The sequence below is a fragment of the Polypterus senegalus genome, chromosome 3, assembly GCF_016835505.1.
Source record: "Polypterus senegalus isolate Bchr_013 chromosome 3, ASM1683550v1, whole genome shotgun sequence".
Taxonomy (NCBI): Eukaryota; Metazoa; Chordata; class Cladistia; order Polypteriformes; family Polypteridae; genus Polypterus; species Polypterus senegalus.
In genome coordinates, this window is record NC_053156.1 from 294,857,347 (window position 1) to 294,880,858 (window position 23,512).

The following is a 23,512-nucleotide window of genomic DNA, read 5'->3' on the forward strand; positions in this document are numbered from 1 at the left end:
CAAAATTTTGTCGTTACTACAAAACATGAAAAAGGTTTGTCTTTTAGGTATGTGTTCAACATTTCTTGCATTTCCTGTCATCCTACACTTACATAGATCTTTATAGACACGGAACACCATGAAATGCATGTGTTCCAAATAAAGATATATTATTTACACTATACAGCGCCAGCTACCTCACTTCCAGATAAACAAGGCTTGAGCTGGGAGAGCTTTTTTCCCTTCCTGCAGCAGTGGGGGGATAGCATAGTAGGCTTCTTGTTGCTTGTGCTTATCGACACATTTACAACACAAAAGATGCTGACGGATAGGTGGGTATACATTTAAGGTGGGCAAGGTTTACGAGTTTTTTTGTTGGCTTTGGTAATTCTAGTGTTAAGATTCGAGTGCAGCCATGCAATGGGTGCCACCTCAGCACCACACAGTTCACAGTGCAAGTTTTTTTTTATGGTGTTTGGAGTGCCAATTTTGCCACCAACCCCAGGGCTTTTTCCTGCAGGTTGCAGATTAACCTCAAATCCAGGACAGAGCAATTGGAGGTTAAGGGCCTTGCTCAAGGGGCCCAACGGAGTAGAGTCACTTCTGGAGTTTGTAGGATTTGAACCGGCAACATTCAGATTACCAGTGTATATCCCCAGCCTCAGAGCAACCACTTTGCCCTAAAATATTAATGAAATGTTTTAATTTAGGGTAGCATCCAGAAATTACACTAGAAATCTGATTGTTGCCTCTGTGGAGTTTGCATTGTTGTTCTCTCCAGTTAGTAAAGATCTCCTAATTCATTCCCAAAAATGTGTCTGGCAATTCTAAATGATGGGGCCATCTTTAACTCTGCCACCTCCAGCTCTGTCTCCTGCTTTCTGGTCAGCTTCTCCACGCACTCTTTTTATTTATCGTCACATTTTAGAGTACTTTTTCCTCTATACTTCACAGATCCGTATAGAGTTGTGGAAAAAGTAATTCCTGATTCAGGGTTCTGTTTACTGTCTTATGTCTTTATATAGACACATCTCCATTGTCCAAGAATTACTAAGAAATGTTAGCCAGATTATACTTACAATGTGCTTGCTTCAGTTTCATAAGCATCCTTGGGATCCGCTTTAGTTGATGAATCATCTGCCAAAGATAAAGCATTACAATGACAAATGGAGCACGTCTGGTTTTTATATACTACTTTTCAACATTTAAATTGTACTGGCGAGGCCTCAACTGGAGTACTATGTTCACTTTTGGTCTCCAGGCTACAAAAAGGACAAAGCAGCCCTAGAAAAAGTCCAGAGAAGAGCAACAAGGATGAGTCCAGGGCTACAATAGATGACTTATGAGGAAACATTAAAAGAGCTGAGCCTTTTCAACTTAAGCAAAATGAGATTAAGAGGAGACCTGACTGACGTGTTTAAAATTATGAACGGAATTAGACCAGTGGATCGAGACGGTGATTTTAAAACAAGCTCATCAAGATCATGGGGACACAGTTGGAAACTTGTTAAGGGGAAATTCTGCAGGAGTTTTTTCTTTACACATAGAACCATAGACACATGAATAAGTGACCAGGTAGTGTAGCAGACAGTAGGACTTTAGGGACTTAGGAGTCCAGGAGCAGTGGAACAGGTTTAAAAACATTTTACATATAATGCAGGACAGGTTCATACCTAAATTTGGAATTAGTATGGGGAAAATAATATATAGCGGGTTGGATAATGGATGGATTGAAAAAAACAAACAAAAAAAAAAAACTGCAGTGGGTTAATACACAGTTGAAAAAGAAGCTGCAAAAGGATAAAAACAGAAGGATAAGGCGTATAAAACTATTAACGCCAATGTGAATCATAGGGCGTATGAGGGGAACCATTAAGAAGGGTATAAGGGAGGCTAAAAGACAGTAGCAGATAAGGTGAAATACAACTCAAAAAGGTTCTTTCAGTATAGTCAAGAAAGAAGTGAAGTGCATCAAGAATAATAAAGGAGAATTAAAAAATGCAGACAGTGAAATAGCAGATGCTCTAAAGTAATATTGTTCTGAGCTCTTCACGTGTGAGGAATTAGATCACAGTACACTGGGGGAAAATCTGAAGGGCTGGAAAATAGCAAATACAGGTAGTCCCCAGGTTACGGACATCCAACCTATGTCTTGCGAACGGGGCTGCAGCTACGACGCATGCGCCTCAGTAACTGCAGCTCCATCATCTTCGGCCTGGGGATGCTGCAAGTGGTGGCTGGACGGAGGCTGGAGGCGGATGCGATTTCACTGCTCGCGCAGTGTAGTGTCCCTCAGGCGGCTCCCGGCGAAAAGCGGCAACCTGTTGTCCATAGTCACCTGGGCCACAGCTATTGCTCGTGTGCAGGACGGAAGCTTGATGGGGCGGTTCGCTGCCCACCCATTACGCCGCCGTAGCTATTGCTCCTGACTGAACGCAGGCTGGATGGAGCGGAGGGGGGCATTTCACTGCATGCCCACCACACAAGGCTGCCCAGTTCATTCTCGGTGGGCAGCTGGTGATGCTGCAAGCTGTGACCCGGTTGTGGCTGAACGGAGGCTATTGAGGGTGAAAGGGGCAGCAAGGTGTAGCATTGTAGGGTGGTTGCCTGTTGAATTGGGGCAGTGGTGGACGATTCACTACCCGCCTTTGGCCGCACCGTGTTCGTTTTTCGGTGGGTGGACGCTGCAGGCAGCATACTGTAGTGGAGGTGACTGTGTGGTGGGCGGGTAATGAACTGCCCGTTTCAATAGCAAGCCTGCTTGTACTGTTACGTACATAGCAGGAAGTTGTCTCTTGTCAGTACAGATGTGTTGACAACAGGTGCCTTCCTGCTGTGATAACATGGACAGTGCTGTGCAGAAGAGCTCATCTTAACCTTTTGTCTTCACCCTTCAAGAATGTCTCTGAAACACAAATCTGATACAAGTGCTGGTGATACAGTAAAGAAGAGAAAAACCATCATCATTGAAAATAAAGTAGAAATAAAAAGGTCAGAGAGAGGCGAAACTCCATCATTCACTGGCAGAGCACTTGGTTACAGTCAACAACAGCATTTATTAAAATAATATACCTGTTCCAACTTACATACAAATTCAACTAAAGTACAAACCTACAGTTCCTATCTTGTACGTAACCCGGGGACTGCCTGTATTATCCTGTTAAATAAAAGGATGAACAGGCAGATCCAAGTAATTATAGGCCAGTAAGCTTAATGTGCATCACAGGAAAATTAATGGAAGGAATTATTAAGGATAAGATTGAGCAACACAAGGCAGGAACAGGTGTTTTAACTCCAAACATGATGGAATTCTACGAGGAAGAAACAAAAGGATATGATGAAAGTGGAGCATATGGGATTATTTATCTTGACATTCAGAATGCATAACATGCTACGCGAGAGGTTGGGCATCGCACTAAATGAAGTGCGAGTACAGGGTGTGGTTTGTAGATGAGTGCAAAATTGGCTCAGACACAGGAAACAGAAAGTGATGGTGCATGGAACCAAATCAGAAATGGCTGATGTTAAAAGTGGTCTGGGGCCACTGCTATTTTTAATATTTAAATACATGATTTGGATAGGAATATAACTAACAAAATGGTTAAGTTTGCAGATTATACCAAGGTAGATAGATCAGCAGATAATCTCAAATCCACTGAAAGCATACAGGCTTGGGCCGATGACATTTAATGTCAATAAATGTAAAGTATTACATTGTAGGAATAAACACATCAGATATGAATAGAAAAATTGGAGGTATGGATACTGAAAGTACACCTTTATGAGAAGGATTTAGGAGTCATAGTGGATTCGACACTATCAGCTTGCACACAGTGTTCAGAAGCTATTAAGAAGGTTAAAAGAACATGTGTGCAGTACACGTCCAAGGAGGTTCTGCTCAGTCTTTATAATACACTGGTGAGGCCTCATCTGGAGTCCTGTGTGCAGTTTTGGTCTCCAGGCTACATAAATGACACAGCAAGGATAGTAAATTATAGAGAAGAGCAACTAGGCTGATTCTAGGGCTTATTATGAATTATAAAAAGAGCTGAGCCTTTTTGGTTTAAAGAAAAGAAGATTAAGAGGAGACCTGAATGAAAGGTTTGAAATTACGAAGGGAATTTGTCCAATGGATCGAAACTGTGACTTTAGAATGAGTTCATAAAGAACATGGGTACACAGTTGGAAACTTGCTAAGGGTAAATTTTGCCTAAACATTAGGAAGCTTTCTTAGTGTAGCGTGGTAGACAGTAGGACTTTAGGCACTTTCAAAACTGAACTTGATGTTATTTTAGAAGAATTAAGTGGAATGGAACGGGGAGTTTGCTGGGCTGAATGGCCTGTTTTTATCTAGATTGTTCTAATGTTTAAAACAATGCTCAGAAAGCTATTAAAGGCAAATAAAATGTTAGATGATATAGTAAAAACTGTTGAATGTACAGTAAACATAGGGGCAATATGCTTAGGCTACATAATGCACTAGTGGGACCACATCTGTAGTATTGTGTGCAGTTCTGGGGCATCATGTAGAACGCCTTCCACAGAATTCATACTAAAACATGGTATAGAAACAAAACTAGAAATGTGTGTATGCAAAAAAAAAATTCAGATGCATAAAACTGCATAAGTTCTACACACTTTTCCTTTACAAATCCCAATCGACGTGAATTTTAATGCACATGCACGAGCCTACACCCCCACCCTTACTCCTTACAGAATTTCATATTTAAATTTGAATATGCAAATCAATATAAATAGCCCCTTCCATTTTGTAGTTTGTTAAAAGGCAATGGCAAAAGCAGGTGTAAAAAAGAAGAATTTCAGTGAATGCAAAATGAAGGTCCTGAAGTGGAGACAAGGACAAATGTAACATTTGGTGGCTTAAGCAACAAAAGGAAATTGATAGAGTGGTACAGTGTGGCAGTTCAGAAAGTTGCACAGTACCCAAAATAAAAAAAAAAAAGAAGTGGTCTAATTTGTGCAAAACTGAGTCACAGCCTACTGTCTGAGTGTCAACAACACAGGAGGAGGTAGCAGAATTCTGGGGCTCACACCATTTGAGCAGCAAGCTGCTACAATTATTGGCAAGACACGCATATATCTCACCACAAAATTAATGAGATGCATTTTCGCATCACAGATCATTTTCAAATTAATAGAGGGGAAACGCTTTTAATTTACATAAGCAAATTCATTCTCTGTAGGTACACTATATTGCCAAAAGTATTGGGACACCTGCCTTTACACACACATGAATTTTAATGACATCCCATAGGCTTTATTATGTTGGCCCACCCTTTGCAGCTATAACAGCTTCAGCCCTTCTGAGAAGGCTTTCCCACAAGGTGTACGAGTGTGTTTATGGGAATATTTGACCATTCTTCCAGGAGAGAATTTGTAAGGTCAGGCACTGATGTTGGATGAGAAGGCCTGGCTCGCTTGTATTCTCCGCTCTAATTCATCCCAAAGGTGTCCTGTCGGGTTGAGGTCAATTAGGGCGCTGTGCAGGCCAGTCAAGTTCCTCCACACCAAACTCGCTCATCCGTTTCTTTATAGACCTTGCTTTGTGCACTGGTGCATGAACAGTCATGTTGCCCTCCCCAAACTGTTCCCACAAAGTTGGGAGCATGAAATTGTCCAAAATGGTTTTGTGTGCTGAAGCATTAAGAGTTCCTTTCATTGGAACTAAAGGGCCAAGCCTTAGCCCACTCCATAATTCAACCTCCACCCAACTTTACACTTGGCACAATGCAGTCAGGCAAGTTCCATTCTCCTGGCAACCGCCAAGCCCAGACTCGTCCATCGGATTGCGTGATTCGTCACTCCAGAGGACATGTCAGCACTGCTCGAGTCCAGTGGCTGTGTGCATTACACCACTGCATCAGACGCTTTGCATTGCACTTGGTGATGTAAGGCTTAGATGCAGCTGCTCGGCCATGGAAACCCATTCCATGAAGCTCTCTTCACACTTCTCTTGAGCTAATCTGTAGGCCACAAGAAGTTTGGAGGTCTGTAGCTATTGACTCTGTGGAAAGTTGGCGACTCCTGCACACCTCAGCATGCACTGTTCCTGCTCTGTGATTTTAAGTGGCCTACCACTTCGGGGCTGAGTTGCTGTTGTTTCCAATTGCTTCCACTTTGTTATACCACCACTAACAATTGACCGTGGAATATATAGTATGGAGGAAATCTCACGAATGGACTTACTGGCATCCTGTCACAGTACCACACATGAATTCACTGAGCCCCTGAGAGCGACCCATTCTTTCTCAAATGTTTGTAGCAACAGTCTGCATGCCTAGGTGCTTGATGTTATACACCTGTGGCCATGGAAGTGATTGAAACATCTGAATTCAGCAATTTCAGTTACGGGTTGTCTCAATATTTTTTGGCAATATGGTGTACCTTTACAGCAATGTGCTTGAAGTCGAAGGCTCCGACTACATTTGGAAAACTGAACATTGCTGTGAATTACATTTTGAAGTTTGCCCATTCAACTACAGTATAAGGAAACCTTAAATCTGGCTGACAAGCGGATAATACCATCCCATACAGCTGGCATGGCACGACTTAGTGATGACTGAAAAATATCCAATCAGTCAGCCAGTTCACATTGAAAGCTCCTGTGTCTAAAAACTCAAGGATGGACACAACTTGCAAAGGAGCAGGTGGAGCACAATTCTTCAAAGTATGCCTTTATAAACCAGGCCCTAGTTCAGCACACAGCTCCAAGAGATAGCTCTTGGAAATCTAAATCGACTTAGAAGCCAGTCGTCATCATGAGACAAGAAATCAGTATCTCTAAATATGCGCATCTCTTCTAATTCTTCCATTTGCGAGGCTAAAGCAACCAAGGTATTTGGAATAGTTTGGACATTCTGTGCACCATGATATTGTTATAGATTGCTTACAATCAAATGTTTTAGATTTGTAAACCATGTGCAATTTATTTTGGTGTATTTTATAAAGCCCACTTCATGGATATGAATCTAAAAAAGAAAGGGAAACCACACAAACAGTAACACTGCTTTGACGGTGGATGCTGCCCGTTTGCAAAACCGAGCAGAAACGTGTGTGCGCCTGGTTTGAGGCGGAAAATGTGCATGGCATTACGCCAAGTTTAGTTTTTATACATCATGATGAGAGTATGGAAACAGATGTATGCAATTTTTTTGTGCAAACACATTGTTTATACATGAGGCCCCTAGTCACCAATCTATAAGAAAGATATACCAACACTTGAAGCAGTACAGAAGAGAGCAATCAAGTGCATCCCAGGACTTAAGGAAAAGTCCTACTCAGAAAGACTTGGAGAGTTAAACCTGTTTAAGTCTTGAGTAGTGGAAACCTAATCCAGGTCTTCAAAATTCTCAAAGGCATTGATAAAGTATCTCGATGCATGCTCAATAATCCAGGTAAGGAAATTCTAGAAAGTTGATTCTGTTCATTTGGACATTGTTTTTTTTTTTTTCTGATACGTTTCATCAATCATCCAAATGACTTCCTCAGTCTCAGTTAACTGCAGGTTTCTCCAACCTTATAAACAGTACCTTGGCATAATGATCGAACTAGCACCATTAACTAACAATGGGCCTTGTGATCAATGATATGCAAATTGTCCATTGATCAATAGCCATGAGTACCATTCACAGAGAGTTGGGGAATGGCTGCAATCACCGAATTGTAAGATGGTGAAAAGTGTCATCAGGACTCTACAACACAGAGCAAACACCATACCCACAGACTCAGCGGCTAAGGAAGCAGAAAACATCATATCAAAAAGGCCCTGAGTAAATGTGGTTATCCCAGCTGGAGTTTTGTCAAAGCAGGTAAAACACCGAAAGAATCCTCTAAGCAATCCAGGAGAGAGAAAGGACAACTGCTGCCCAAGAGAAAACCTTTGGTGATCCCTTATGTGTCAGGAGTATCGGATCAGGTGAGACGCATTTTTTTTTCCAAAACACCAGGTCTCGGTGGCTTTCAAACCCCAAAACACGATGGGTCAAAAATTGGTTCACCCCAAGGATCAAGTGCCCTGGCACAAACAGAGTAATATAGTTATGCAGTTAAGTGCCAAGAGGATTGCCGTGAATCATACATCGGGGAAACCAAACAACCACTGGTGAAGCGGATGGCACAACAAAGAAGAGCTACCTCGTCAGGCCAGAACTCCACATTTCTATTAACATCTACAGTACAGTGGGCACTCTCAGTGATGAAGATGTGCACATCCTGCACAGGGAGGGACGCTAGTTTGAGCAAGGAGCCAAGGAGGCCATTTACGTGAAAAAGGAACAACCATCTCTGAACCGAGGAGGGGGCCTAAAGTTACATCTTTCACCATCGTACAATGGGGTGATTGCAGCCATTCCCCAACTCTCTGTGAATGATACTAATGGCAATTGATCAATGGACAATTTGCATATCATTGCTCACACAGCCCATTGTTAGCTAATGGTGTTAGTTTGATCATTATGACAAGATACTGTTTATAAGGTTGGAGAAACCTGCAGTCAACTGAGACTGAGGAAGTCACTTGAATTAAGTGATGAAACATCGGAAAAAAAAAACTATGATATGGGGAAAAAAAAAAAAAAAAAAAAACTGTCCAGATGAACAGAATCAACTTTCTAAAACATCGCTAAAGTAGATCTAGCAGAATTCTTTCAACTTAACTGTGAATCACATACTTTAGGACTAATTTAGGACTGAAGCCAGGAAGAACGTCTTCATGCAAAGAGTTGTAAGAATCTGGAACAAACTACAGAGACATTGAGTGGAAGCAAAAACATGTAGCTGAGAAATTTGGAAGAGATATTGGGACAGTTTAGCTATTAGCTAAACAAATGAGCTTGATGGACTTAATGTATTCCACTTGTTTGTCAAATTATTTATATTCTTACGTTTTGTAGCCATTCCTGCTTTATGCATCCATATAATTCTCCTTCTTCTCTGATGTTCTATGATTCATATGAACAGATCATTCTTGAAATGAATGAAACCAAACATCCTATGCTTGTTTATAGGACTAAGCACTCTTCAAGCCACACAAAACCTCGTCACACCAACTGGAAGAGCAGACTCCATTAGCCTTTAGGTTCACATACTTTTTTCAACCTAGGCTGTGAATATTTAAACAATTTACTCAGCACTGATAAGAAATCTCAGCTTTTAAATCCTGGTTGAAGATTCACAACCTTCGCTAATCAAAAATAAATTGTACTGTATTGTAAGTATAGTTATTTGTGTTATACTTTTAAGTAACTTATACATTGTTGTGAGTAATTAATGCACAAATAAAGGTAATTCCAAAGGGTTCAGAAACTTTTCTTTCTGACTTCTGTGTGTGTGTGTGTGTGTGTGTGTGTGTGTGTATACCAGTATGTGTAAATGTATATAATTTGATTTGACATGAACCGGTGATGGAAGTCCTCTGCATCTTGCTTTGTTACATGCTGTGACAGATAGGTGGTGCTGTTGTCGAATGGCCGGCAATATATCATAACGCATAACCTGCATGTCCCCTCTCACCACATCCATAAACCTTCCTCTTTTCCTTTTGCCTGGCAGCTCTTTTCCTTAACATCCTTTTCCCAGTATACCCAGCATCTCTCCTCTACACATGTCCAAATCAACGCAATCTCGCCTCTCTGACTTTGTCTCCCAACCGTCCCACCTGTGCTGACCCTCTAATGTCCTCATTTCTAATCCTGTCCATCTTTGTCACACCCAATGCAAATCTTAACATCTTTAGCTCTGCCACCACCAGCTCTGTCTCCTGCTTTCTGGTCAGTGCCACCGTCTCCAGCCCATATAACATAGCTGGTCTCACCAACGTCCTGTAGACCTTCCCTTTCACTCTTGCTGATAACTGTCTGTCACAAATCACTCCTGACACTCTTCTCCACTCACTCCACCCTGCCTGCACTCTTTTCACCTCTCTTCCACAATCCCCATTACTCTGTACTGTTGATCCCAAGTATTTAAACTCATCCACCTTTGCCAACTCTACTCCCTGCATCCTCGAAGTAGGAACAAAATACAAACATTTAAATGTGTGCAGCAATGCAATAAGGGGAATGTCCTTCTTTCACTTTGCCACTCTCACCAAGGATGTGATAGGTCAAGATAGCAGACATGTCTCCCTTACTCCCGTTCTCTCAAATTCACGACAGCACACAGTGGTATAAGAAAGACTAACACAGGCGTCCCTCATGCTTTCTTTTTGTTTCAGCTATTGCTGAAAAGAAGTGAAATGGGTGTCTTCCATACTTTCACTCTGTGTTGCTCACTGCATTCATTTTAGGTGTATATCTTACCTGGCTAAGTGTGATTTTTGTGAACAAAACATTGTGTTATAACTCTTTTAGTCTTATACAAGGTCCTACATCTGCTCAGCTGATGGTTTATGCACAGAGTTACCCTCAAAACAACCTAACTGCACATGAGTACATTTATCTTTGAAGTTATTACATATAGTACATATTAATAGAAGTTTAATGAAATTTGGGCCAATGTAAGAGGCAGCTAACTGGAAGAAATGCCCCAAAACAAGCATTACACAGTAACATATTCTTTGCATAAGACAAGGCTCTGCTGTATACACGCAATTGTGTATTTTTCCAGGTGAGATACAGTGCATCCGGAAAGTATTCACAGCGCATCACTTTTTCCACATTTTGTTATGTTACAGCCATATTTCAAAATGGATTCAATTCACTTTTTTTCCTCAGAATTCTACACACAACACCCCATAGTGACAATGTGAAAAAAGTTTGAGATTTTTGCAACTTTATTAAAAATAAAAAAAAATGAGAAATCACATTTACATAAGTATTCACAGCTCAGATGCATCCTGTTTCCCCTGATCATTCTTGAGATGTTTAATTGGAGTCCACCTGTGGTAAATTCAGTGGATTGGACATGATTTGGAAAGGCACACACCGGTCTATAGAAGGTCCCACAGTTGACAGTTCATGTCAGAGCACAAACCAAATATGAAGTCAAAGGAATTGTCTGTAGACCTCTGAGACAGGATTGTCTCGAGGCACAAATCTGGGGAAGGTTACAGAAAAAGTTCTGCTGCTTTGAAGGTCCCAATGAGCACAGTGGCCTCCATCATCCGTTAGTGGAAGAAGTTCAAAACCACCAGGACTCTTTCTAGAGCTGGCTGGCCATCTAAACTGAGCGATCGGGGGAGAAGGGCCTTAGTCAGGGAGGTGACCAAGAACCTGATGGTCACTCTGTCAGAGCTCCAGAGGTCCTCTGTGGAGAGAAGAGAACCTTCCAGAAGGACAACCATCTCTGCAGCAATCCACCAATCAGGCCTGTATGGTAGAGTGGCCAGACGGAAGCCACTCTTTAGTAAAAGGCACATGGCAGCCCGCCTGGAGTTTGCCAAAAGGCACCTGAAGGACTCTCAGACCATGAGAAATAAAATTCTCTGGTCTGATGAGACAAAGATTGAACTCTTTGGTGTGAATGCCAGGCGTCATGTGTGGAGGAAACCAGGCACCGCTCATCACCAGGCCAATACCATCCCTACAGTGAAGCATGGTGGTGGCAGCATCACGCTGTGGGGATGTTTTTCAGCGGCAGGAACTGGGAGACTAGTCAGGATAAAGGGAAAGATGACTGCAGCAATGTACAGAGACATCCTGGATGAAAACCTGCTCCAGAGCGCTTTTGACCTCAGACTGGGGCGACGGTTCATCTTTCAGCAGGACAACGACCCTAAGCACACAGCCAAGATATCAAAGGAGTGGCTTCAGGACAACTCTGTGAATGTCCTTGATTGGCCCAGCCAGAGCACAGACTTGAATCTGATTGAACATCTCTGGAGAGATCTTAAAATGGCTGTGCACCGACGCTTCCCATCCAACCTGATGGAGCTTGAGAGGTGCTGCCAAGAGGAATGGGTGAAACTGGCCAAGGATAGGTTTGCCAAGCTTGTGGCATCATATTCAAAAAGACTTGAGGCTGGAATTGCTGCCAAAGGTGCATCAACAAAGTATTGAGCAAAGGCTGTGAATACTTATGGACATGTGATTTCTCCGATTTTTTATTTTTAATAAATTTGCAAAAACCTCAAGTAAACGTTTTTCACGTTATCATTATGGGGTGTTGTGTGTAGAATTCTGAGAAAAAAAATGAATTTAATCAATTTTGGAATAAGGCTGTAACATAACAAAATGTGGAAAAAGTGATGCGCTGTGAATACTTTCCGGATGCACTGTATAAATTAATTAAATACTTGCTGATAGTTTTTGAAAAGAATTGTTAATGAGTACTGTATAATGGTAAATGGTTAACAAAGACAAAAAGTGTGAAGGTGGTGCTTGATGAAGAAGCCCAGGCACACAAGGACTGGGTTTCAAACCGGGGTAAGGGATGAGCAGGAGGAGGTGGTAAAGACAACGTCATTCTTGCTTTGTTTGTGTAATACTGTGTGTTTGGAGTTGTGGATAAAAGAGTGTATGCACAGAAGTGCGGAGATGCTGTGAACACCTGATAAAATCAGAAGCCAGAAAAATGCTACACTAGCATTACTTATCGTCTATTTTTAGCCTTGTTCATTTCCTCAGAAACCAGGAGGTCTGAAGTATTCAACACTGAACAAAAATGTACTGTTATCAAATAAACTTGGCTTAGCTCCGTCTAAAAAAGACTCCCAAGTTTTGCTTAAGCCTTTAACACACTGTTGGGAAGATTCCGAGTGTCACAACACTTAATGACAGAATCTGATTAGGGTAGGCACCATTACCGATAACAAAAACAAAATAAAAACAGAGAGTACTTAGAGGAAAAAGAAACTTCCTTAGTATAAACCACATTTACCCTGCAAAAACGATAAACCAAATGAAACCAAACAGCACCTGCAAAAGCTGACAGTTTATGTTCCATATGTAAATTAAGCTGCGCGGATATTTATTCTGCAGCTGAACTTACTGAATCTGTGGCACAAAGATCAAAATAAAAAAGGAATATACTTGATAAATTCGGGTTTACACTTACCACTATAGACAGATAAGTGCCTTGTAGGTGTTGAGGCACCATCAAATATTGCTCTATCTAAGAAGTCTATTGTTGATTCTGTGTAAACAATCTGGAAGACTTGGCTAAGCAGTAAACAGAGCTCTTCGGCTGCCACCTAAAAACACAACAGTGCAAATTAAAGGAGCCATACACTAAGATAGCAGTAGTCATGAGCATACGGTATATAAAAGTAAATGTTTAAAGTCATTAAAATGACAGATTGTTTAAAAAGTGTTGTACACAATACATGCATAAAAATATTTAAATACATTTTCTTTGTATTCAGTAAATTTCACAAACATTTTCATAACTATTAGATTTATTAGTGCTTCACAAGAGAACTCAAGGACATTTGCCAGGCAAATAATAATAAATGGCATTGAGAAAAAAAAAAACAATGTTACCTACATAAGGACAACTTTGATCAATATAGAACTTATGCAACAATGTATACAATGTTATTAAAATATGTAAACCAGAAAGCCACTAACCAAATGGTGTAAAATAAATAAATAGAGTGGTAAACACTTGATACTGCATTGTCTTCCTCTTTTTTTGAGAGCCATTTTAAAAAAAGAAAGAAATAAACAAAACTATACGCTTTAAAGTAGGGGACTTTTTGAAACTTAGGCTTCAAAAACTGTGTCACTTTATCAAAGCAGTGTATAGAAGTCCTTGTCAAAGCTTCCTTGCCATGTGAGTGAGGACAGCTGAAGCTTCAAACATCACTGAAGCACCAGAGCATTCTGACTGCTTCAAAGTCTAACATGCGATATTTACTGCACTAAAGAGCCTCTAACTGTATGTCCAGTCACTATTGAGGGTGTGGATGTACAGGTGGTGCGCTACTACAAATACTTGGGGGTCCACAAATCAATGACATGCATGGAGGAACTGATGAAGAAAGGGCAGGACAGACTCTCTTTAGGAGGACTGGGTTCCTTTAATGTGGGTAGTGACATCCTTCACATCTTCTACAACTCTGTGATGGCCAGTGCAGTTTTTTATGCTGACCAACACTAAGGACTTTTAGCAAACAAATTATTCAGCAGAAAGGTGTCAAGAAACGCTATGGGGGCTTCTTTATACCAACAGCAACACCTATGCATAGCGTCTGACTATTATTTTTTTTTACTTTTTCAGTCATTCTGTTGTGTGTTCAGGCCATAGTGTGTGTTTGTGTGTATCTATATATATAATTCACTAAGGCAAGACAACCATGGAAAGCACGCCGGAAGGGGCGTGGATTCACTGAGCCGCCGACAAGTAAGACACCTATGGCGCACGCAGGAAGGAGCCACGCCCACCAACTCCAAGACCATTGGATACGACGATAACTCGCAGAGCCACGCCCACCAACTCGGACGCGACGACACAGAAGAAACGGCGTCATTTATATTCGTCTGTCGTAGAGGCCACATGCACCTGCACGTTGACTGTTCATAGAGGCATGTTTCTCGCGGAGGTAAATAGCCATATGCAGAGTGTAAAACGGTTGCCATGGGATCTTTAAAACAATCCTTTACAACTGAGGTTAAAACACAATGAAGTAAGCAGTCTTTAAAAACCGAGTTTTCGGTTACGACGCACGGCCCGCTTCTACCCTCGCTCTCTAGGCATTCACACTGCCTGCCCATGTGCCCGGACGCAAAAACTCACCGACCACCCAGTTAGCCCCTTTCGTCTGTGCTAGGAGTCCACATGCACGTCTAAGCCACGTTGACTTTTCATTATTCTTTTCGGTTTCGACACCCGACCACATCCATCATGAAAAACCATGAGAATGGAACAACGAAGTCCCGTCCACAAACTCTACCCCTCCTGCCACGTGCTCAGGAACGCACCTCAGATCACTGCCCGCCAAATCAAACAGCTCATCAAACACATACTCACTCACTTTGGTCTGTGCTGCGGTCCAAACCCAGCTCTGCGCCACGTTGACAATTCTTTTGCCCTCCATGGCTACCGCTTCAAATGTATTTTATGGAAACAACACTTCTTTCAATGTTATAGAAATTCCTGCTTCAGGTAACTGTTTGTTTCTGTCAGTCGGATTTTTTTGGAGAAATGTCATTGACGAAACTGTTGCTCTCAAACTTTGTAACATGGCTGTTAGCTTTGTTTGTCAACATTGGGATAACTTCGGTGACGTGGTGTCCGTTGTTCTTATTCACAGAGGCATTGTTATACAGTCTGCTCAACAATACGCTGATTACATAAATACGTCCGGAGTCTATGGTGGCGAGGCAGAAATTGTGGCAATGTCCCAAATCCTTCCAGCTACGATCAGCATTTACTTTCAAGAACGTCCTCATGCCTCTCCTCGAGTTTACAATCCGGCCCAGCGTCTCTTCATATCCCTGCTCTTTAGCGTTCCTTTGGATCATGGGCATTACGAGGTTCTCATGCCTCTCAAATAACCATGTGATTACCTTTATCATGACATCTTTTGACTCTGTCGGTATGTGCACACAGCGTGCACACCCACTTGCTCGCCACACTAATGTGACGTCACCTGCCCACTCTCCTCTTCCTGAAAAACATTTAAAGACACCCTCCTAACACTAAGCACTTTGAGCTACTGTTTGTATGAAAATGTGCTATATAAATAAGTGTTGTTGTTGTTCCTCTGAACACACGCATTCCACACAGGACTTCCAATGCACCTTTTGTTCCAAAAGCTTCATTTGAAAAAACACAAAACTAACCGAATGATGCAATGTGAACATTGCCAACAATGCTTCGAGACAACTCGCACTCTCAAAAAACACTTACGAACTCATTCCACTCTCACCTTCAATTGCACATTTTGTAACGAGGACTTCACAGGTGAGATGGATCTCCACAACCATTTGCAGATCCATTCAACGCAAACATTTGTATGCAAAATTTGCGACAAGCACTTTCACGCACGCAGATACCTTACTAACCATCTCAAAACACATTCCCTGATCAATTCTTTTCAGTGTCAACACTGCTCCAAAACCTTCACAAGCCAGAAACATCTCAAAGCACATTTACACACCCACTCCGCTGAACGAACGCATTCCAAAAAGATCTTTGAATGCACGATTTGTTCAAAACGCGTTCGAGTGCAGAGATTTCTCAACATGCATTTAAAAACACACTCCACTGAACGAATTATGCAATGTGAACATTGCCAGCAATGCTTCGACACAACTCATTCCAATTCCCTTCACTGTCAACACAGCACTAAATCGTTCATGCACAAACATCGTATTCACTTTTCTGCAGCTTTTCAAGAAGATACCGCCATTCACGTCCAAGAACATAACATTGGCCTACCTACCGCACTATGTGCTTCTTGCAATGCTCTTCATTGGCCAGCAGAGGTCAACAAATCCGGACATTACACTAGGTGTTGTCATACCGACAAAGTGTCTTTGCCACCACTATCCAAGACCCCTCTTTTATTTGAAGACCTCTTGACTGGCAAGAACCCGCTGTCCAAAAATTACTGTGATCATATCAGGGAATACAACTCTGCTTTAGCTTTCGCGTCAATGGGCGCACACATCGCTCAACCATCTGGACAAGGACCGTATGCTTTCAGAATCCACGGTCAAATTTATCACCAGGTCTCTCCTTTATATAACAATCCTGACACGTCACCACAATACGGTCAGCTATATATCTTCGATTCTGCTGAGGCTACCAGTCAACGTTTGCAAAAGGAATGTAATAGCGCTTGCAGTGACATTTTGTTGCTTCAACTAGACAACATGATACGCCAGATTAATCCCTTCGCAAAGTCTTACATGCAAATGCATGACATTATCACTCACGTTTACTCTGTTACTGCTGTACGAATGGTGTTCATGGAAAATCCAGGTCTGGATATGAGAAGGTATAACGCCCTGTCCTGTCAAACTGATGTTGCTGCTTTGTAGGTGAAGACGGGGAACCTACTGCACAACGCAATATTTAGATATATCCAAAGGGAGATGCTTGCAAGCGTATCTCTGTTCTCAATATGAACTGTGACCCCATGGTTTTTCCATTGCTATTCCCTTTTGGAGATCCAGGCTGGCACATATAATTAACCCATGTTGAGTAAGCGAACCACGAAAAGAACGCGAGTCACACAGCTCCAATTTTATGCTTTCAGGCTTGCCATGAGATCTTCATTTAGTGTCTTGCATTCCAGTGGCAAACTCTTCCAGCAATACATCGTTGACACATATGTCAGAACAGAAGGCGCGCGTCTACATTATATTCGCTCACATCAACAAGATTGGTCCGCCAGTTTTCAGTCACGGACGATTGTGTGTTGGTTCGTTCCCTGCATTGTTACAATGTTGCATTTCTTGCTGATTTATTACATTACCGATTTTTCAAATGTTAATTTTCTCCCTGTGCTTAAAAATCATTTAAAAAATGGCCTGATTATGCGGCGTATGGTACGCCGCGGGTTAGCTAGTAATATATAATACATTTTAAATTTATCTGTGTATGTATTTAAAGAGCTTTAATTTCACTCTGGGGAATATTCTATCTAGTTTTATCTAATCCAGGGGTCTCCAACTCCAGTCGTTGGAGAGTTACTATGGTGCAAGTTTTCATTCTTTTTTCTTAATTAGTGACCACATTAAGCTGCTAATTAACTATTTCCCTTTGCTTTAATTGACTTTTCTTGAGACTCTGACCACTGAATTGATTTTTTTTCCTTAAATGGCCCTTAAACATAAATTTGATGTGAAGTGAGCCAACAGATGACCAACTAAGTTGGAGCCAATAACTCCAACCTTCATTCAGTTTCTTAATTTGAAGCCAATTCTCTTTGCTAATTAAACCCATTATTTAATTCCATGGTGCTCTTTCTACCATGGTAAAAATTTCCAAAACTGTTGATCTTCAACATCAGATCAACATTACTGAGGAGGCCTTCACCTTTCTTTATTTTCAGTTATCGTGTGATGGACGCAGGTTGTTGTTCCTGTGTTGGTTCATTTTGTGTCTTAATATTGTTTGGTTGCTAATTAAGGAAAAAAGAAATAATTAAGGCGCCTGAGTCTTAAGTTGTGCATCAACTAAAATTAAGGCCAAATGTTAATTAGCAGCAGAATCTGGTCACTAATTAAGAACGAAATGGTTAGAACGAAAACCTGCAGCGACAGTAGCTCTCCAGGACTGGAGTTGGAGACACCAGATCTAATCTATTTAATCTAAACTAAAGGTTGTATTTTATACACAGATGATACTGAATTAAATGTGGAGGCCAGAACTGTGTAATATGTTATCTGGCAATAAATACCAAGCTATACTATTTTCTGCACTGGAACTTAATGTGTCATTAATACTCTAGCCTACTGTAGTCCCATTCTCCAAACCCCCTTGTATCTCCCCAATTCCATAAGCATATTCCCTAAACCCCATTATGATTCTCTTTATTGCTTAGTGCAATTATTCCCCAAACACTGATAGAAAAATAATCTTTCCCATTGCCTTACAGCCAATATCCAAACATGAAAAAGCTGTCACATATTTGTGAATCAGTGGTGGCTTATAATGTAGAGTAACATTATGCCAGTGCTCTAATCACCAATGGATTCTTGCTGTTTACATAGTTATTGCAACAGCACTGACAGTTTGCATCTGCCTGGAGATAAGTCGCCAAAAGAATCAACTGGCACTGGAGAGCCAAGAAAAACGGAAAGCATGCCAAAGTCACATAAGACTTAAAACTACTGCAGCAAAAATGAGCCTTCCTGCTAAGGATTGTGTGCTACCCAAAAGAGTAATGTAAAGAGCAAAAAAAGCACCTGACATTCAGTGCAGACGAGCACTGGCGCAGTGTTACAGTATTCATAATAACTATTTTAATGGCGCAAAAAAAAAACCTATTTAACTCTTTCAGGGCAGATGTTGACTTATGTCAAAAGGAGGGGTTTCCGGTGGTACTCAACTGTAAACAGTGACCAAACCCACTGTTATGTTACAGTTGGACTCTCTTTGCTAGAAAGTAAGTTAGCTTCATTGGTTTGACCGAGTCTCCCTGCACTCGTGTGAGTAGAGAAGGGCAAACAACTGCAAAAATGACATTGAAATCTGTTGAGAGATTGAAGCGAATTCATAAAGCAAAATACTCAGTGGACAACGTTTTGCGTATTATTACTGAATTGGACTCTGACTATTCGTACATCCGATTTTTATATAAGTAATCGGAAAAGAACATGAGGTACCACATCAGCTGATCAGTCCCCAGCTGATCATGGTGATGAACCCTGTAATGTAGCGGACAGAGAAATATTCATCTGGGAAGACCTCTACTTGCAATGACAAGAGGTACAAACCACATTGTGATGCACTTGGACTGCGACCTCCGCTGCCGCCCTCAACCCCGTGAAGACAGCCCGGCAGCCAGCCAGTCATGCATTCCTGCCAGCTATCGTGCCGCTCGTGAGTGGCTTGAGCCACTGTAGACTGCGAACTGGTGGACACTGCACACAGCAACAGACGTTGGTTTTCTGTGTAAAACCATTGCTTTATGTGCTTTTCAGAAAACTGAGTTTTGGAAAAAATACTCAGCCCTCAAAGAGTTAAACAATATTTATAACAGCAAACTGTCGTCAATACACCTCCTTCTTTCGGCTACTCCTGTTAGGAGCTGCCACAGCGGATCATTTTATTCCATATCATCCTGACTTCTGCTTCTTCCTGTTATACCCATCACGTGCATGTTCTCTCTTGCCACATCCATAAACCACCTCTTAGGCCCGGGGTGGGCAATGTCAGTTCTGGAGAGCCGCAGTGGGTGCAGGTTTTTGTTCCAACCCAGTTTCTTAATGAGCAGTCAATTATTGCTAATGAAACACTTTATTGCTTAAGTGACATTTTGATGCTTCATTTTAGTGGTCTTGCTTGTTAAGTTTCCCCTCCCTTAATTGCTTATTTCAATCTTAAACAGCTGCATTCAGTGTATTATTGGCTTCTTATTAGCAATAAGATGTAAATGACTAAGCAGCCAGCAGTTCTCCATCTAGCTTGTGTCCATGTGTGTTCCTCATGCACTTTTTGATTTGATTTAATAAAACGCTTAATAGAAAAATGTGACAGACTGAAAATCATCAGTTTTAGGCTTCAAATCATTTGGAGGATACCTTTGGTAAGGAAAAAATCTATAAAATAAGAACCTAACATTGTAGACTAACAAGCCATAAAATTAAACAAGATCTGAGATTGGCAATCATTTGTTTCTAATGAAGCAATTGGGTTGGAGCAAAAACCTGCAGTCACTGCGGCTCTCAAGAACCGACTTTGCCTATCCCTGTCTTACGCCTTCCTCTTAACCTGGCAGCTCTGTCCTTAACATCCTTCCCCCAATATCCCCAGCATTTCTCCTCCGCACATGGCCAAACCAACGCAATCTCGCCTCTCTGACTTTGCCTCCCAACTGTCCAACTTGAGCTGACCCTCTAATGTCCTCATTTCTAATCCTGTCCATCCTCGTCACACCCAGTGCAAATCTAACATGTTCATTTGTTGCAGCATTTAAATGTCAACGTGATTAATGCAAGATCAAAATGAACACATGAAGCATTCTCAGGGGTTAAGTGCACCTGTCTGACCGAAACTATGCAATCAGCAAGGGCTTGTATGTGAGCTTCATCCGTTGTCTGTTTTCAGCACATGGTTGCTATGATTTCTGATGTCACTATTATTAAAGCTTCAGGTCTTCTTTCCAGCACAATCAGGAAGAAGCCTCAAAAGCCTCCTGGGATGTCACCTGCCCATTACTACTTTAAAATGGCTAAAATCAGCGGCTTGTTTGTTATTTGGTGATGTTCAATTCACATGATGAGTAGATGAAAACTTGATTCAAAACAACACACAAATAACATAACACACCCTAAAAAGAACAATAATCTGACAAAGTGTTTAGTATTCAAGCAAGTATACTATATGAAGATGAATGTTTATAAAATAGAGTCAAGTGCAAGGACACTGCACTGCATGCATCTGATAAACAAATGAACCCAAAATTTACTTTAAATTATCAGAAGGTCAACAGTGCATCCATCACTTTTTGTCTGTGGGGAGATGGCTTGTATTCCAAAGTGTTTCTTCCCTGTTCTCCTTGCAACCATCTTGCAGTTAAAGTGGCTCCAAAATTGAATATATAGCTTTACACATTAACAGCAGTCACCTTGAGAAGCAAGCAGGATGTCAAAACATAAATTATAAAGTCTCCGTTTAACTGTGGCCAGTGTGTGCCTGATACACTGTATCAACTTCTTGGTGTGTTTAAATGCTTCAAACATCACGATGTAGTTCTGCTTTACAAAAAGCAGATGACAATTTTTTTATAAAGTATAAAGGCAACAATTTGCTTCATAAAAAAAGACGGTCCAGTGGTTATACTGTCGTTTCACATTCCCAATATTAAATGTTTATATTATGCTATACAGCGTAGTTCAGATAACCAAGATATTAAGAATAACACTACTGCGCTTCAAAACAGGATGAGCAAAGCAACTCACTTGTTCCATGTTTTGGTGGAATAATTTATTAATAGGATTCACTGTTCATTTCCTCTTTTTTGTTATGTGGTAATATGCTTTTTATAAACAGCTTTCCTTTTCTGGCATAAGACTATACCTGTACCCTGTGTGTTAGAGCTCCCCATACCTTACAGTATCAAATAATGCACGTTTCTAAAATATACAGCATGGTTAAAATCTATACAGAGGTTGTGATAAGATATGGGAAAAATACAAATAAACCCCATGTGTTACCTTGTTCTCTGCAGCCAATACCACTAGACAGCAAACCTCAACCAACACGGCTCCACTCTCTGACAGCGAGGCCAGCGTCTGAGATTTAGACATTTCAGGACATGTACTTGGGCAGGGAGAACTTCCTGGATCTTGAGCTGGAACACCGACAGACAAAAATAGTTATAAACATTACGAAATATAGCTCTGCCAAAGTGTTCAATTTAGTGCATTGCACAATATATTAACAGTTCATTTTGATAACAAAATGTGTCCAGGCGCACATTCCATCATACACAGGATACAAAAACAGAAGTGTAGCTGGGTTAAGAAAACAACTCTCAGAAGTGTTATAAAATATCACACCTGACCCACACTTTACAATATAGAGAACTAGACACACATTGACATTTACCTATCCAACCATGTTGATGCCACAGATGAAGACAATGAAGATGACATACAAAAATGTTGTATGCTTAAAACCTATGTCACTGAAAGTTTCACAAACACCTGACCTAAGGTTTTTTGTTGTTATATACAGCTTGTTCTACTAATCTACAAAAAAAATAAATTCTCCTACACTATTTCATTGCTAGCTTTGAAAACTAATAATTGAATGACTTCTGTGAAACTTATGTCTGGCCCATTCAAAGCTGAATTGTGTTTTAAAAGACCCAGTGATTTTTTTTTGTAACAGTGTACACCAGTACATAGTACTGCTCCGTCTTCAAATACCAAAATGATACCTTAATTCTCAGGAAACAGAGTATAGATCACAACTTAATAAAAGGACAAGTGTCTGTGTCTGTCTGTGTGTGTGTGTGTGTGTCTGTATCTGTGAGTCTGCCCAGTTGCTAGGATCAGAAAGAAAAATGCAGAAATAGGCAAAACACATTAGAAGGGAGAACAAATCAAAAAATGAAACTAAATACACTTAATAAGGGTGGTCTTATTGGCCTATCCTGTTGTCCGATGTCATTTGCCAGCACCCACTTGGGCCACAAGAACAAGATTTAGAGGTGTAATGCTAATGACTTATAACTCTGCATGAAGGAAAATGTATGAGTGAAAATAACGACAAATCAATCAGCATGTTGAGAAATCAAAGCCCCAGCGTGACTAGGGTTAGAGTCTCAAAACCAAGCCAACCACTGCCACATTTCCCCAGCAAAAGCACTATAAGAGTAAGCAGTCTGACAAGCAACCGGGTGGAAGTAGTGAAAACAGGCAGCTCTACCCAAAGAGTAAAGAGCCAGCCAAAGAGAAAGGGATCCGCTGTGTATTATAACAAACAAAAAGGATGATTCGTATATCAAATAATAAACACGTTATTTGATTATTTTGATTTTAACTGGTCTTAGACCAGCTTAATAAAAAAGTGAGTATTGCGGAAGTGTGTAGGACGTCTTAGGTGAAATTATTTTACACTAATCCAGAATTTAAGGGCATTCTTAATCCAAGAATTTAAAGTATAAACACCTTCATTCAACCAGAGAAGGCTCTGTGGGATAGGTTATGAATTTTCAATTAAAATAATTCACTTTTGCATTCCAAATACACAAAATGTCATCAACAAAAGAATTGACTTTGGATGGATGGATGGATGGATAGATAGATAAACTTTATTAATCCCAAGGGGAAATTCACATAATCCAGAAGCAGTATACTGATACAAAGAAACAATATTAAATTAAATAGTAATTAATAATGAAAAAAATAAAAATAAAAGTAATGTTAGGATTTACTCCCCCGGGTGGAAT

General features: G+C 40.8%; 1 protein-coding gene across 2 annotated transcripts in view; it reads right to left on the reverse strand.

The window, feature by feature from the left end:
• ccm2 (CCM2 scaffold protein) overlaps positions 1–23,512 on the reverse strand; it is a 136,241-nt gene that overhangs the window by 7,999 nt on the left and 104,730 nt on the right. For both annotated transcript variants that reach the window (XM_039749457.1, XM_039749458.1), the window contains exons 5-7: positions 21,771–21,907; positions 12,994–13,129; positions 1,059–1,116 (exon numbers count right to left, since the gene is read on the reverse strand). In XM_039749457.1, the coding sequence (XP_039605391.1) occupies positions 1,059–1,116; positions 12,994–13,129; positions 21,771–21,907 (331 nt within the window). The remainder of the gene's footprint in view (positions 1–1,058; positions 1,117–12,993; positions 13,130–21,770; positions 21,908–23,512) is intronic.